Source organism: Eurosta solidaginis, chromosome 5 (assembly GCF_040869045.1).
Source record: "Eurosta solidaginis isolate ZX-2024a chromosome 5, ASM4086904v1, whole genome shotgun sequence".
NCBI lineage: Eukaryota > Metazoa > Arthropoda > Insecta > Diptera > Tephritidae > Eurosta > Eurosta solidaginis.
Genome location: NC_090323.1, coordinates 83,286,547 through 83,303,250, shown reverse-complemented (window position 1 = coordinate 83,303,250; position 16,704 = coordinate 83,286,547). Strand labels below are relative to the sequence as shown.

The window sequence follows — 16,704 nt, the reverse complement described above, 5'->3', positions numbered from 1 at the left end:
TGGATTGTAACGGCGAGCTACGTTCAGCGGTATTTCGACATTGTTCTGCAGAGCGAATCTACAAATTTCCACGCCGAGATCTATGTTGCCGTGTATTGATTTCTAAGTTTTCGCGACGGACTCTATGTTGCCGAGTATTGATTACCCGCTCAGCGGCGCGAGTCTCGGAATTGTCACGGTGGGACCTATGTTCGGAGGTATTACGACTTTGCTCTGCAGACCGAATCTCCAAGTTTTCGCGACGGACTCTATGTTGCCGAGTATTGATTATTCGAATCTGGGAATTGTCACGGCGGGACCTATTTTCGGAGGTATTACGACTTTGTTCTGCAGAGCGAATTTCTAAGTTTTCGCGACGGACTCAACGTTGCCGTGTCTCGATTACTCGCTCAGCAGAACGAATCTCTAGATTTTCACGGCGAGATCTACGTCCGGAAGTATTTCTACTTTGTTCTATAGTGCGAATTTCAAAATTTTCGCGAAGGACTCTATGCTGGGTTGTGTCTCTATTGCGCTCAATAGAGCGTATTTGGGAATTTTCGCGTCGGGTTTTGTGGTCTTACGTATTTTGTGTTTGTGAATGTTGTCTATATTCTTTTTCTCCACGAAGAACATGCATTCCTCTACTAGCTGTGACGAGTCTCATATTACCAGATTCTCTACTTAGCCTAGGCATGGTTTATGAAAACTATGTATATATATAGTTTAATGTAACTAAATATTAAATTTATGTATATAACATATTTAATAATACATCTTGTCTTAAATAAAAAAAAAAAAAAAATAAATGTAAGGCGCGATAACCTCCGAAGAGATCTAAGGCCGAGCTTCTCTTCCAATTTGCATCGTGCTCCTCTTGATTTTTCCCTACAAATTGGCCGGACGGGACCTACATGTTTTATGCCGACTCCGAACGGCATCTGCAAGGCAGATGAGTTTTCACTGAGAGCTTTTCATGGCAGAAATACAATCGGAGCGCTTGCCAGACACTGCCGAGGGGCGACCCCGCTTAGAAAAATTTTCTTCTAATTGAAAAATCTTATTTCCAAAATTTTGATGTTGCTTTGCCCGGGAGTTGAACCCAGGGCATACGGTGTGATAGGCGGAGCACGCTACCATCACACCACGGTGGCCGCCACATCTCTTGTCTTACTTAATTCAAAATTTTTGGGATTTTCTGGTGATGGTGGTAATTGCTTGATTTTGACTTCTTCATCACGATGTTGAAAATAACGCCAAACAACACAAATCCCTCCTTTGATCAATATACTTCTTAAACATTTTTTTTTTTACGTTTTCAAAAAAACGCGTTTGATTTTTGAAGACTATTAACTATTAAGCGATCAAATATTACTAAACTAAAATTTTACTTTTCACTCAAACTATTGCGTCGCTCTTGAAACATTTCCATTCACATTTAACAGGACAACGGCTACCAAAAATTTCAATTCCTCAGTTAACAAAAGCCTAAAATTGTTCACTACCTGCTACTATGAAACACACAGTACCATCGCAACGATGCGGTTTTAGTTATTGCAGAACTAAAAAAAAAAAAAAAACTGCATAGGTAAAAAACAACCGTTAGCAATAACGCTTTTAAGTACAATGGCACTTGTGTTTTTATGTTTATTGTTCTGTTATATCTTTATTTTAAAATAAACAGTAGGGAAATCCCCATATCTGAAAGAAAACTGCATTATTACCCGATCAAGGTCATTGTTGTTAGCCTCTGTATCCTTTTTGCTTCTTTTAAACGAAAATTAGTTCAGCGCAGCCTTGTAACACTATTAAGCACCCAAAACAAACAACAACAGCATTTCAAGTGTACAGCTGGGTATGTAATATTCGGTTTCACGTGAACTTAGACTTCCTTACATGTTTTATTTTATTTTTTCTCCCATTTAACATAGCGTCGAGTCTCAATACAATTTAGTGAATTTTCGCTAAGTAGATAACCTTCGTACTTTTTTTTATAACTAAGCAACAAAAAAAAAACATAAATACATTGCAAATACAAATTTTTTTATATACATACATTCTTAAAATTTCAGAATAACACGATGATACTCGTCTTTATGTATGGAAGTCGTGACCCACTTAATGGATCTTCGGAACCCGGTACACTACCTGACCCTAAATCTGCCTTTCATACATATTACGCTATGGTTCTCACCCAGAAAGCACAATCAAAATTCGACTTAGACGATAAAATAAGGGCAGTGGAGCTGCGGAATGAAGATGTGGAACTGCCAATTGGAGACAGCACTTTGTATTGGTGTAAAATGTTTAAACTGCAAGATATAAATCAAAAGCAACACATGATTAGGGTAAGTTTTCAAAAACAAATAGAATTAGCTTAATTCACAAGGGCCCTGACCAACAAATTTAAATTAGCTTACACTTATACTGACAATCGTTTTGCTGCCCACCCTATCCCGACTGCTACCCGTCAAGGGGAGCGTGCTTTCCGCAAGGTCATTGAATCCGCTTCGGCTCGTTTTATTCCCGCCGGCAGAATCCCAGAAATCTAGCCACATTTTCCAGCGGAGACCGCAACTCTAGCAAGAGAACGTGACCTTACAAGACAACACGACCCCAGCGACCCCCAAATAAGGGATATAAACCAACGCATTATAAAAGATTAAAAATGAATAATGGGTTTTGTGAGGTGTGTCAGTGAGCGAATGCTTGAATGCTTCTTTATTCAAATATTTTCAGCTTATTTATACTAAATTATTCTAACATATTCTTACATACATATTTACTTTAAGCATACATAATTACATACATATTTACCTTAAGCATACATACTTACATACATACAACTAGACACAAATATGTACCTAGACATCTGTGTTGAGTTGCGACTTCTGTGGGAAATGCAATATCCGCAAATTTGCTGGAATGCAAATTTGGCTTGGTCGTGCGTTGTACACACACCTGTACTAATCGTATGAATTGCTATGTCAGCAACAATTAGCAGATGCCTTTTTTTGTGTTGATGAAAATTTTAACTCTTTTTGTTACAGGGTAGCATATTAACTGATTTACTTAAATTGTTGGCTGTTTGCACTACATCTCCCTTTTTTTCAGAATGCTTATGCATTTGGAGAATGCATGAGCATTCTATTTTTATTTAGTTAAGTATGAATTTAGCCTATATTTTGTATTTTATGTTTGTAGGTTGAAAATTTACTTATTCTATTAATTTAAGTCTATTTTTGTGTATTATTGTTTTCTTATTATTTATGATATTGCTATTTTCTATGTTACTGGGAAATTTTTGCTTATCCTCATTTCCTATTCTAGATGGGATTAAAGTGTCATTAATTTTACTATAGATATTTTCTACATTATAGGGTATTAGAGTAAAATTATTATTTTTATCGATTTTTTCTACCTTATAGGTTATTACTAAAATAATTTTTCCTATTGATATTTTTTATTCCGCAGGTTATTAATAAAATTATTTTTCCTATTGATACTTTCTATTCCGTAAGTCATTAATAAAATTACTTTTCCTATTCTACAGGTCTTAATAAAATTATCCTACAGGGTTATTAATAGGGAGCGTGTCATTATTCTGTATTACAAAATTCTGGGTGACAAAATTCTGTAAATTGCAAAAAAATTCTGCTTTCTAAAATTCTGCCTTTTCAAAATTCTGCATGTTTAATTCTGGAAGTCAATATTCCGGAATCATGCATGGCGTAGCCGGTGCTGGATCGGCTAAGGGTTATTTTTTTAAAGTGTGGCCGAAGGCCGCCTACGCAGAAGGGTATACTACGCAGAAGGGCATCACCATGGCGGTAGCCACGGTTATACCACACACCCGGACTTGGCATGTCGTAGCCCAGGGTTAATTTTTATAAGCGCGGCCGAAGGCCGCCTATGCAGAAAGGTGTTCTACGCAGAATTACTGTGCATGGCGCACTTTTTAAAAATAATTACATGACCTCTTTAACACTGTTACAATATATTTTAATACAGAATTTTGTAATACAGAATTTTGTAATACAGAATTTTGAAAGCAGAATTTTAGAAAGCAGAATTTTAAAAAAGCAGAATTTTGTTTTTAGAATTTTGTACATACAGAATTTCGACACCAACCCTTATTAATAGAATTATTTTTCCTATTGATAATTTCTATTCCGCAGGTTATTAATAAAATTACTTTTCCTATTCTACAGAGCCCTATATGTCTACTATCTATTTATCTATTTACCTAGAGCCAAAAATCCTATTATCTAAATTTATGACCTCTCTAAAAGGCGAGGTTTTCCTAGATGAAAACGGTTAAACAAAGTTTTTTTTTGTATTGATAGTCCATTTCAAATTAAAATTGAAACGTATAGAATAATGTAATGGTTACATCGCGAGTTTGAATCGAGCTCAAGGCCTAACAATAATTATTTTATCATTATTATTGTTATAATATATTTTTTCTTAATTGAAAAAATTTTTAAATTAGAATAGAAGAAAAAAAAATTTAGACAACTGCCAAAGCTCGTTGTATAGATCCATTTCGGGAATTGCTAAATTCCTTCATCGGCAACGTTTAGGCGCCGCTGCTATAACCATTCAGCCATCACAGCGGTTTTTTGTTTGTCTTCATTATTCCTACTTCAATTCTGGTTCTTGCCAATTGATATTCACAGCACTGCGACATCTGTTACAGAATAGTTGTGAAAACTGGACTTTGTTTATGGCGATGATGCCATAGTGTCATATTTTATTGACACTTTTTCCCCGTGCTCTAAAACAAAAATTGTAATGGTTACAGTCATCATTGGTTGAAAATTGACATTGTTCTAAAAGCGGGTTCTTTGAGCGGATGATATACAGTAGATTGGGTAGATTCAGTTGCTGCTTGAGCAAGAAGCAGTTATATAGTGATAAGCGGTTAAACCAAAGGGGGGAACAGTGGATGCAAAAATTTTTCATATTTTTTCTTATACCATTTTTCATATTTTCCAGCAATATTTTTATTAGATCTTATGTGTCATGCGATTTTCTGGGTGGCCTTCCCAGATGGGATCGTCATTATATTTATGAAGAATTTCTTCAATTTCTGTCGACATTTGTCACATGCATAACTTCTGGGGTTAATGCAAATATTAGATCTTTGAGAACTTGGGTACTTATTTTATATTTATACTCAGTTGACAAGAGCTCACAGAGTATAATAACTTTGATTGGATAACGGTTGGTTGTACAGGTATAAAGGAATCGAGATAGATATAGGCTTCCATATATCAAAATCATCAGTATCGAAAAAAAATTTGATTGAGCCATGTCCGTCCGTCTGTCCGTTAACACGATAACTTGAGTAAATTTTGAGTTATCTTGATGAAATTTGGCATGTAGGTTCCTGGGCACTCATCTCAGATCGCTATTTAAAATGAGTGATATCGGACTATAACCACGCCCACTTTTTCGATATCGAAAATTTCGAAAAACCGAAAAAATGCGATAATTCATTGCCAAAATGGGTAAAGCGATAAAACTTGGTAGGTGGGTTGACCTTATGACACAGAATAGAAAATTATTAAGAGTTTGGACAATGGGCGTGGCACCGCCCACTTTTAAAAGAAGGTAATTTAAAAGTTTTGCAAGCTGTAATTTGGCAGTCGTTGAAGATATCACTATGAAATTTGGCAGGAATGTTACTACTATTACTATATATGTTCTAAATAAAAATTAGCAAAATAGGATGAAGAACACGCCCACTTTTTAAAAAAAATTTTTTTAAAAGTCAAATTTTAACAAAAAATTTTATATCTTTACTGTATATAAGTAAATTATGTCAGCATCCAACTCCAATAATGATATGGTGCAACAAAATACAAAAATAAAAGCAAATTTCAAAATGGGTGTGGCTCCGCCCATTTTCATTTAGTTTGTCTAGAATACTTTTAATGCCATAAGTCGAACAAAAATTTACCAATACTTCTGAAATTTGGTAGGGGCATAGATTCTTTGACGGTAACTGTCTTCTGTGAAAATGGGTGAAATCGGTTGAAGCCACGCCCAGTTTTTATACACAGTCCACCGTCTGTCCTTCCGCTCGGCCGTTAACACGATAACTTGAACAAAGACCGATATATATTTACTCAGCTTAGTCCACGTACTTATCTGAACTTAATTTATCTTGGTATAAAAAATGGCCGAAAACCGACTATAACCACGCCCACTTTTTCGATATCGAAAATTACGAAAAATGAAGAAAAAATGCCATAATTCTATACCAAATACCAAAAAAGAGATGAAACATGGTAATTTCATTGTTTTATTGACGCGAAATATAACTTTAGAAAAAACTTTGTAAAATGGGTGTGACACCTTCCATATTAAGTAGAAGAAAATGAAAAAGTTCTGCAGGGGGAAATCAACAGCCCTTGGAATCTTGGCAGGAACACTGTTCGTGGTATTGCATATATAAATAAATTAGCAGTACCCGACATATGATTTTCTGGATCACCCTGGTCCACATTTTGGTTGATATTGCGCAAACGCCTTCACCTATACATATAAGGGCCACTTGCTGTTAAAACTCTCATTAATACTTTTAATTTGATACCCGTATCGCACAAAAACATTATAGAGTCACCCCTGGTCCACCTTTATGGCGATATCTGGAAAAGGCGTCCACATATAGAACTAAGGCCCACTCCTTTTTAAAATACTCATTAACACCATTAATTTCATACCCATATCGTACAAACACATTCTAGAGTCACCCTGGCCCACCTTTATGGCGATATCTCGAAAAGGCGTCCACCTATAGAACTAAGGATCACTCCCTTTTAAAATACCCATTAACACCTTTCATTTGATACCCATATCGTATAAACACATTCTAGAGTCACCCGTGGCCCACCTTAATGGTGATATCTCGAAAAGGCGTCCACCTATAGACCTAAGGCCCACTCCCTCTTAAAATGCTCAGTAACACCTTTAGTTTGATACCCATATCGTACAAACATTCTAGAGTCACCCTTGGTCCACCTTTATGGCGATATCTCGAAAAGGCGTCCACCTATACACCGAAGGCCCACTCGCTTTTAAAATACTCATTAACACCTTTCATTTGATTCCCATATCGTACAAACACATTCTAGAGTCACCCCTGGTCCACCTTTATGGCGATATCTCGAAACGGCGTCCACCTATGGAACTAAGGATCACTCCCTTTTAAAATACTCATTATCACCTTTCATTTGATGCCCATATCGTACAAACACATTCTAGAGTCACCCCTGTTCCACCTTTATGGCGGTATCTCGAAAAGACTTTCACCTATAGAACTAAGGCCCATTCCCTTTTAAAATACTCATTAATACCTTTCATTTGATACCGATACCGTACAGGCACATTCTAGAGTCACCCCTGGCCCACCTTTATGGCGATATCTCGAAAAGGCGTCCACCTATAGAACTAAGGATCACTCCCTTTTAAAATATTCATTACCACTTTTCATTTGATACCCATATCGTACAAACACGCTGGTCCACCTTTATGGCGATATCTCGAAAACGCCTTCACATATACAACTAAGGCACACTCCCTTTTAAAATACTCATTAACACCTTTTATTTGATACCTATATCGTACAAACAAATTCTAGAGTCAGCCCTGGTCCACCTTTATGGCGATATCCCTAAATGGCGTCCATCCATAGAAATATGGCCTACTCTCTCTTAAAACACTCTTTAATACATTCCATCTGATAAACATGTCAGACAACCACATTCCAGGGTTACCCTAGGTTCATTTTCCTACATGGTGATTTTCCGTTATTTTGTCTCCATAGCTCTCAACTGAGTATGTATTGTTCGGTTACACCCGAACTTAGCCTTCCTTACTTGTTTTAAATATGCTTACTCGTGTATTCATTATTCTTGACCAATTTGTCTCCTAAGGGACACCTGTCTTTTTCTCTTACAAGTCCTAGATTGCCGGCGTTTTTAAGCCTGGTTGAGTATTGTCCTAAGTCAATAACTTCCTCAACAATCTGGTTGCTTGTATTACGCTACAATTTTTCTATCCTTTTGGATGAAAACGAGCGTGACATATCTAATTGCAAATTTATTTATTAAGCGCTTTATTTATAATAAGGTTCTATTTGTGACTTTTTATTTTCTTCATTCTGGCTGATTTTTAAGTTTACGATATTTCCACTTACGTAAGGTTTTAGTCAAGCATTATATTGCGAAAGGTTTGTGGTATAAATCTTCTACCTTGGCAGCCTTCATAGATGGTATTTTGATTAACTTCTATGGAAACTACTACTGTGAATTAGCAATTTCTTGAACTTAGACAGTGCTAATGAAGCTGTCTCAATAAATTCTTCTATTGACTGAGGCATTTTGCAGTGATTCATTTGTAATTGTTTACTGCTCTTATCGAAATTGGGTTGAGTTTAGATGGTTTAGGGTGCTAAATTTGAATATTATATCAATAGCACCATTACGCAGGTTAAACTGCTAGCCAAACATCTGAAATGTTTGGGTTAATTTTTGGATCTGGTTCAGCTGGTGGTTCATATTTTAATATTCTATTCTCTGATGTTTCAGAGTTTCTTTTTCCTTACTCGTAACCAACCATGGGGTTAATTTTTGTCCACGAAGACATTTTAAAGAGATGATATGATTGAAAAAGAAAATTAAAGAGAAAATAAAAATTTATTCCTGTTTCTTTGGGGGGTGGGGGAAAAATGCTAATTTATGCTTATTTTTTTGAGTTTTATGTTTATTATATTAAGCATTCCATTTTGCTTTTATTATTTTTTCCTTATTTAGTTAGCATTATAAAAGTTATTATTTAAAAGGTTTATTTCTAAAAATGTTTGTTCTTAAGGAAAAATTTGTTTAATTTAACATTTTTGACATTCCTAATTTTTCTTACAAAATCTTCTAAAAAAATTTTTTTTTTCAAATGATAAATAGTTAAATACAGTTTATTTTTTCTTGTTTAATTATTAAAAATTAATTCCTATGCTATTGTCTTTTTATACTCAGTTGAGCAGAGCTCACAGAGTATATTAACTTTGATTGGATAACGGTTGGTTGTACAGGTATAAAGGAATCGAGATAGATATAGACTTCCACATATCAAAATCATCAGTATCGAAAAAAAATTTGATTGAGCGATGTCCGTCCGTCCGTCCGTATGTCCTTTAACACGATAACTTGAGTAAATTTCGAGGTATCCTGATGAAATTTGGTATGCAGGTTCCTGGGCACTATCTCAGATCGCTATTTGAAATGAACGCCCATCGAAAATTTCGAAAAACTGAAAAAAACGCGATAATTCATTGCCAAAGACAGATAAGGCGATGAAACTTGGTAGGTGGGTTGACCATATGACGCAGAATAGAAAATTAGTAAAATTTTGGACAATGGGCGTGGCACCGCCCACTTTTAAAAGAAGGAAATTTAAAAGTTTTGCAAGCTGTAATTTAGCAGTCGTTGAAGATATCACGATGAAATTTGGCAGGAACGTTACTACTATTACTATATATGTTCTAAATAAAAATTAGCAAAATCGGCGAACGACCACGCCCACTTTAAAAAAATTTTTTTAAGTAAAATTTTAACAAAAAATTCAATATCTTTACAGTATATAAGTAAATTATGTCAACATTCGACTCCAGTAATGATATTCTGCAATAAAATACAAAAATAAAAGAAAATGTCAAAATGGGCGTGGCTCCGCCCTTTTTCATTTAATTTGTCTAGGATACTTTTAATGCCATAAGTCGAACAAAAATTTACCAATCGCTGTGAAATTTAGTAAGGGCTTAGACTCTAGGACGATAACTGTTTTCTGTGAAAAAGGGCGAAATCGGTTGAAGCCACGCCCAGTTTTTATACACAGTTGACTGTCTGTCCTTCCGCTCGTCCGTTAATACGATAACTCGAGCAAAAATCGACATATCTTTACTAAACTCAGTTCACGTACTTATCTGAACTCACTTTATATTGGTGTAAAAAATGGCCGAAATCCGCCTATGACCACGCCCACTTTTTCGATGTCGAAAATTACGAAAAATAAACAAAATGCCATATTTCTATACAAAATACGAAAAAATTGATGAAACATGGTAATTGGATTGTTTTATTGACGCAAAATATACTTTAGAAAAAAACTTTGCAAAATGTGTGACACCTACCATATTAAGTGGAAAAAAATTAAAAAGTTCTGCAGGGCGAAATCAAAAGCCCTTGGAATCTTGGCAGGAATACTGTTCGTGGTATTACATATATAAATAAATTAGCGGTACCCGACAGATGATGTTGTGGGTCACCCTGGTCCACAGTTTGGTCAATATCTCGAAAACGCCTTCACATATACAACTACCACCAATCCCTTTTAAAATATTCATTAACACCTTTCGTTTGATACCCATATCGTACAAACAAATTCTAGAGTTACCCCTGGTCCACCTTTATGGCGATATCTCGACAAGGCGTCCACCAATAGAACTAAGGCCCACGCCCTTTTAAAATACTCATTAACACCTTTCATTTGATACCAATATCGTACAAACAAATTCTAAAGCGCCCCTGGTCCACCTTTATGGCGATATCTCGACAAGGCATCCACCAATAGAACTAAGACCCACGCCCTTTTAAAATACTCATTAACACCTTTCATTTGATACCCATATCGTACAAACAAATTCTAGAACGCCCTTGGTCCACTTTTATGCCGATATCTCAACAAGGCGTCCACCTATAGAACTAAGGCCCACGCCCTTTTAAAATACTCATTAACACCTTTGATTTGATACCCATATCGTACAAACAAATTCTAGAGTCGTCCCTGGTCCACATTTATGGCGATATCTCGAAAGGCGTCCACCTATAGAACTAAGGCCCACTGCCTTTTAAAATATTCATTAACACTTTTCATTTGATACCCATATCGTACAAACAAATTCTAGAGTCGCCCCTGGTCCACCTTTATGGCGATATCTCGACAAGTCGTCCACCTATAGAACTAAGGCCCACACCCTTTTAAAGTACTCATTAACTCCTTTCATTTGATACCCATATTGTACAAACAAGTTCTAGAGTCACCCCTAGTCCATTTTTATGGCGATATCTCGAAAACGCCTTCACATATACAACTAAGGCACACTCCCTTTTAAAATACTCATTAATGATACACATGTCATACAAACCCATTCCAGGGTTACCCAAGGTTCATTTTCCTACATGGTGATTTTCCCTTATTTTGTCTCCATAGCTCTTAGCTGAGTATGTAATGTTCGGTTACACCCGAACTTAGCCTTCCCTACTTGTTTTTTTTTTTTTTCATTTTGTTTTCTATGCCATTTTGGGCTTAAACAATTTTTTCTATTATGGTAAAACATCAGTAAACATTTCAAGAAAATTATTTTTCACATTTAAGGAGTTTTAGGAAAACGACCTAAGCACTTGATTTTGATTTTTTATGTCTTCTTCTGGGAACATAACTCAATATTTAGTAACAAAAAGTTTTTGCAGCAAAAATTTAATTTTTGCTCGTCAATAGGCAGCCGTTAGGTTGCCCGAATATTTGCCTGCTTAAAAATAATGTCTAAATTGTCAAACCGACTTCATAATTAAGCTAATTATACTTATACTTATTATGCTGCCAGTCCTGTTGTTTATACCATCTTATCACCATTGGACATTAAAAATGTTGAACTCTTCATGATTTTGCGTGTCATCCTTGCGCAGGGGCCATGCTAATCTTCTCTGTATCGTTCCAATTTTAGTATATGTTCCGTCGAAGTTTTTCAGCTGCCGCAATTTTCATATGATCTTCATCGTTGGTGCCCAAATTTAATTCATCAAAAACAAAAAGCGAAATTTGTGTTTGTCCCGCGATAAAAATTGGATTCGGAAAAATGCTTTCTATGCCTTCTCTTTTTCTTTTTTTTCATTTACAAGGCTTAGGCTGTAATCAGCCAGTATAATCCTTAGCAATGAATTAGGCTGAATAATCAGCCAGTATAATCAAGGTAGGATCGCCATATAAAAGATTAAAAATGAATAATCGGTTTTGTGAGGTGTAAGTGTCAATGAGCGAATGCTTGAATGCTTCTTTATTCAAATATTGTCAGCTTATTTATACTAAATCTGGAGGGGCTAAGATACTTGGCTTGGATATCATAAGTGGTTTCAGGCTCTGGATCAGGGACTGATATCAGTCTTAGACCGGCCATAGTGACGAATGTCACGCGTGATTAGTTATCACGTCCTGCACGAGGTGCCCCTGCTTCTACTGATAATGGCGGATCTAGAGAGGACAACTCGATAAAACCCGCACCCCTTGAGTCATTGTGCCGAGCTCAGGGGAGGGAAAGTCAAGATCGGTACACAACGGTGATGAACTGGACTGTTTTAGGACTTTGATTTCACATCACATTTTGACTTGATGACATTGGGCTGGTAGGTGCGGTATTCTGCCACTTTAGTAGGTCGGGGTGAAACCCTACCAAAATGGCTGGTAGGCTAATGCTGCACCTGCCCACGTCCCGTTAAAACCGTGGCGGGCCTCAAGGTACGTTCCGGCTCCGTCGCCGTTAAGTTGGTGGTGTAGGTGCGGTTGAAGATTTTCCCGCTTCGCGTCCGGTCTGGCTCTGAACGCATTACTCATAAGGTAATGCGTCAACCCTCGCGTGGCCTCCCTGCGTTGCATAGATAACCACGAGATCGTTAAAGGGCGACTACACAATCGGCTCCGGATAGCGGCCTTGAGGGGGGACTTTTTTAGAATGGACAATACTAATACGAATCCGCCAAGGATGGGGTGCGGAAGAAGAGCGCTTTTGATGGAAATCCGTCAAATCAATCTTCAGCACTCTAAGGCGGCTTCCGCAAATTTGTTGCTCTGCCTTGAAAAAGGCGGAGTGGATATAGTCCTTGTCCAGGAGCCGTGGCTGAGTAGTAACGGCAGTAAGATTTCTGGATTAAGGACTGGAAAATTCAACACCTTGGTGCATGGGGAGGCAAGTAGGCCTAGATCCTGTGTGCTTGTTAAAAAAGAGATTAAAGCTTTTATTCTCTCTAATTTCAGCAATGCTGACGTAACCACGGTCTGCCTCGAGCGAGGAAGTAATGAAATGTGGGTGGTCTCAGCGTACATGCCCCACGGGGACGTAGTGGGACCACCACCTGCGATACTGGGTGAAATCACCGCTGAAGCAAGGCGGAGAGGTGTTGGCGTGATCATCGGTGCCGATGCAAATGCCCATCATAGCATTTGGGGAAGCTCGGATACCAACACTAGAGGTGAGTCTTTATTTACTTTTATTGTAGATGAGGGACTTTGTATATGTAATAGGGGGAATGACCCGACTTTTATTACTGCGTTAAGGGAGGAGGTCCTGGATCTCACCCTGGTTAGTAGAGAACTGGAAGGTCGGATATCTGGATGGAGGGTTCTCAACGAGCACTCCTTCTCTGATCACCGATATATTCAGTTCTCAGTGAACGAAGAACGTCGCGGTAAAATATCTTTTAGGAACCCTAAAAGTACTAACTGGGACTTGTATTGTAGGAAGCTGGGAGAGCTACTGCCTGCGGTGCCTATCATTAGTTCGGGCCTGTCCGAATCTGAGATAGACGTTCTGGTGGAAAACTTCACCTCGGCAAGCAATAGCGCCTTTCAGCTGCCCTGCCCATTGAAAACTTACAGGGGGAAGGGCAAGCCGCCCTGGTGGTCGGATTCTCTTGACGACCCAAGAGCGTCCAGTCGGCGGCTCTTCAACAGAGCCATGAGGAGTAAATTACCCTCGGACTGGGAGCTCTATAAGGTGAGTCTGGGGATTTATAAATATGAAATAAGGATAGCCAAGCGAAATGCATGGCGAAGCTTCTGCGAAAACGTAGAAGGCTGCAATGAATCCGCGAGATTTAGAAAAATACTCTCTAGGAACCCCGCTCCTCTGGGGTATCTGAGAGATGATGGTGGGGACTGGTCGATGAGTAGCGAGGAGTCCCTAAGGCTTTTACTGGACAATCATTTTCCCGATGTCCCAGTTGCGCAGGGATCTTCGCCTGCATGGTCGGCGGTCGTTGGCCATGCAGAAGTGCCTGCCATTCCAATACGGGAAAGTCAGATAACCTGGGCTATAGGGTCGTTCAAGCCCTATAAGTCTCCGGGCCCGGATGGAATCATTCCTGCGCAGCTTCAAAGGTCTTTGGGGATTTCCTGCCGCTGGTTGGCCATCATATATACTAACTGCCTCAGGCTTAACTATATCCCGAAGTCTTGGCACACGGTTAGGGTTATTTTCATTCCGAAGGCCGGCAGAAGCTCTCATGTATCACCTAAGGATTTCAGGCCAATCAGTCTCTCGTCGTTTCTTCTTAAGACGTTTGAGCGGTTGATTGACCTGTACCTACGGGAAAGGATACCTCGGGGGTTACTGTCGGCTTCACAACATGCGTACTGCAAGGGCAGATCGACGGAAACGGCTCTCCATTCGATTGTAAAGCAAATAGAGGGGTCCCTAGAACACAAAGAGTATGCTCTGGGTGCCTTTCTAGACATCGAGGGAGCTTTTAACAATGTCTTACCGGGGTCAATCGAAAGAGCTCTGGTGGGTTTAGGAGTCGAGGCGGCTCTGGTTGAATTTATTAGCAAACTTCTATGCGGCAGAATTGTCGCAGCAGAGTGGGGAGGGGCCATAATTAAGAGGAAGGTGTGCAGGGGCACGCCACAGGGGGGTGTCCTATCTCCTCTCCTCTGGGTTGTGGTAGTCAACGAGCTTCTTGTGGAGCTGGAAGCCAATGGTTGTCGGGTGGTTGCCTATGCAGATGACCTCGCTATCCTAGTCAGAGGCAAATTTCTGGGCGCCCTGCGCGATGTTCTTCAGGGCTACCTGGATACTGTGGCTAGGTGGGCTGAATCATGTGGATTGGTGGTCAACCCGGGAAAAACGGAATTGGTCCTTTTCACAAGATGATATAAGGTGCCCGATTTCAGAACTCCCTCGATTGGAGGGGTACCGTTGGTACTTTCTGATAGGGTTAAATATTTGGGGATTGTTTTGGACAAGAAACTGTCCTGGAGACCCAATGTGGAAGATCGGGCCAGGAAGGCCGCCATTGCCTTGTACTGCTGCAGAGGAGCTATCGGAAAGAGATGGGGACTCTCGCCAAGAATAGTACACTGGCTTTATGAGATGGTGGTCAAACCGATTCTGCTATATGGGGTGCTGGTCTGGTGGAAAGCACTGGACACGGCGAGCACCTCCAAAATGTTAGTGTCAGTGCAACGGACGGCGCTGATCGGTATCAGTGGCGCTCTCAGAACAACGCCTACCTTGGCACTGAACGTCATGCTGAACATATACCCAGTAGATATTGCGAGAAAGGCGGCCGCGGCAAGGTCGTTGGTCAGGCTTCGTGATATGGGATATAGACTTTCTGACCGCGGACACTCTAGCCTTCTTACCAGTTTCGACTTCATCCCGGACAGAACGGACTACTGTATGCCGATAACAGCTCCCTATACAACCTTCACCCCAGTTATTCCAGAGAGAGAGGATTGGGGAAGAGGAATTATCTGGGGCATGGGACCGGTTAACTTGTTCACGGATGGGTCAAAGCTGGATGGAAAGGTTGGTGGGGGGGTCTTTTGTCAAGAGCTAAATTTAAGCCGCAAGTTTAAGTTGGCTGATCACTGCAGTGTATTCCAAGCGGAAATTGCTGCGATTAAGGATGCGGTGGATGGAATGCTATCCAGTGCTACCACGGTTAGGGAATTTAACATCTACTCTGATAGCCAATCGGCTATCAAGGCCTTGAGCTCAACTACAGTGCGATCGAGGGTGGTCTGGGAGTGCCTGACCTCGCTTGCGATTGCATCGAATTATTTTACAATTAAGATTATCTGGGTCCCGGGCCATAGTGATATCCCGGGTAACTGTCAAGGGGATCTCTTAGCCCGCATCGGTACAACTGAACCGGATGAAGATGGCTGTAGGGACTTCGGGATCCCGCTGGCCACCTGTGGATTGCTCCTCCAAAGCTGGGCCTCGAATCAGCTCAGCAAACGTTGGGCGGATACCACGTCTTGCAGGGTAGCAAGATCTTTCTGGCCGAAAGTGGATGGCAGGAGGTCTGCTGAAATAATTGGGTTCACTAAGGCTCACCTATCAATGGTCATTGGGGTTTTGACAGGGCACTGTCCCATGGGTATCCATGCGGTACGTCTCAATATACTGGAAACTCCATCCTGCTGCAGCTGTATGGAGGATGATGAGGTGGAATCACCAAATCACTTTATGCTTGATTGTCCAGATTTTGCCAGAATTAGGCGAAAGTACTTCGGTCGCGACTCACTTAGATCTCCCGAGGATATATCCAAAGTTGAGATCGGTATCATTCGGAGCTTTATCGTTGCTACCCAACGATTCTCTAAGTAGCTGGATCTAGGTCACCGTTATTTTTGGTGTATGTGGTATCACAACGGACCTTCGTGTTGTCCAAGTGAGCTATCCTTATCAGGGCAGCTACCACCTAACCTATCCTATCCTATCCTATACTAAATTATTCTAAACATATTCTTACATACATATTTACTTTAAGCATACATACTTACATATATATTTACCTTAAGCATACATACCTGCATACCTACATACAACTCGACACAAAATATGTTCCTACACATCTGTGTTGAGTTGTGACTTCTGTGGGA

General features: G+C 39.5%; 1 protein-coding gene and 1 non-coding gene across 6 annotated transcripts in view; one reads left to right on the top strand and one right to left on the bottom strand.

Moving 5' to 3' along the window:
• The window catches only part of olf413 (DBH like monooxygenase olf413), a 945,383-nt gene that overhangs the window by 633,546 nt on the left and 295,133 nt on the right, over positions 1-16,704 (top strand). For all 5 annotated transcript variants that reach the window (XM_067787443.1, XM_067787440.1, XM_067787441.1 and 2 more), the window contains one exon: positions 2,052-2,327. In XM_067787443.1, coding sequence (XP_067643544.1) covers positions 2,052-2,327 — 276 coding nt within the window. The remainder of the gene's footprint in view (positions 1-2,051; positions 2,328-16,704) is intronic.
• LOC137234081 (U6 spliceosomal RNA) lies at positions 11,685-11,793 on the bottom strand. The gene has a single exon (XR_010947684.1). It is a non-coding gene; the product is annotated as a U6 spliceosomal RNA (small nuclear RNA).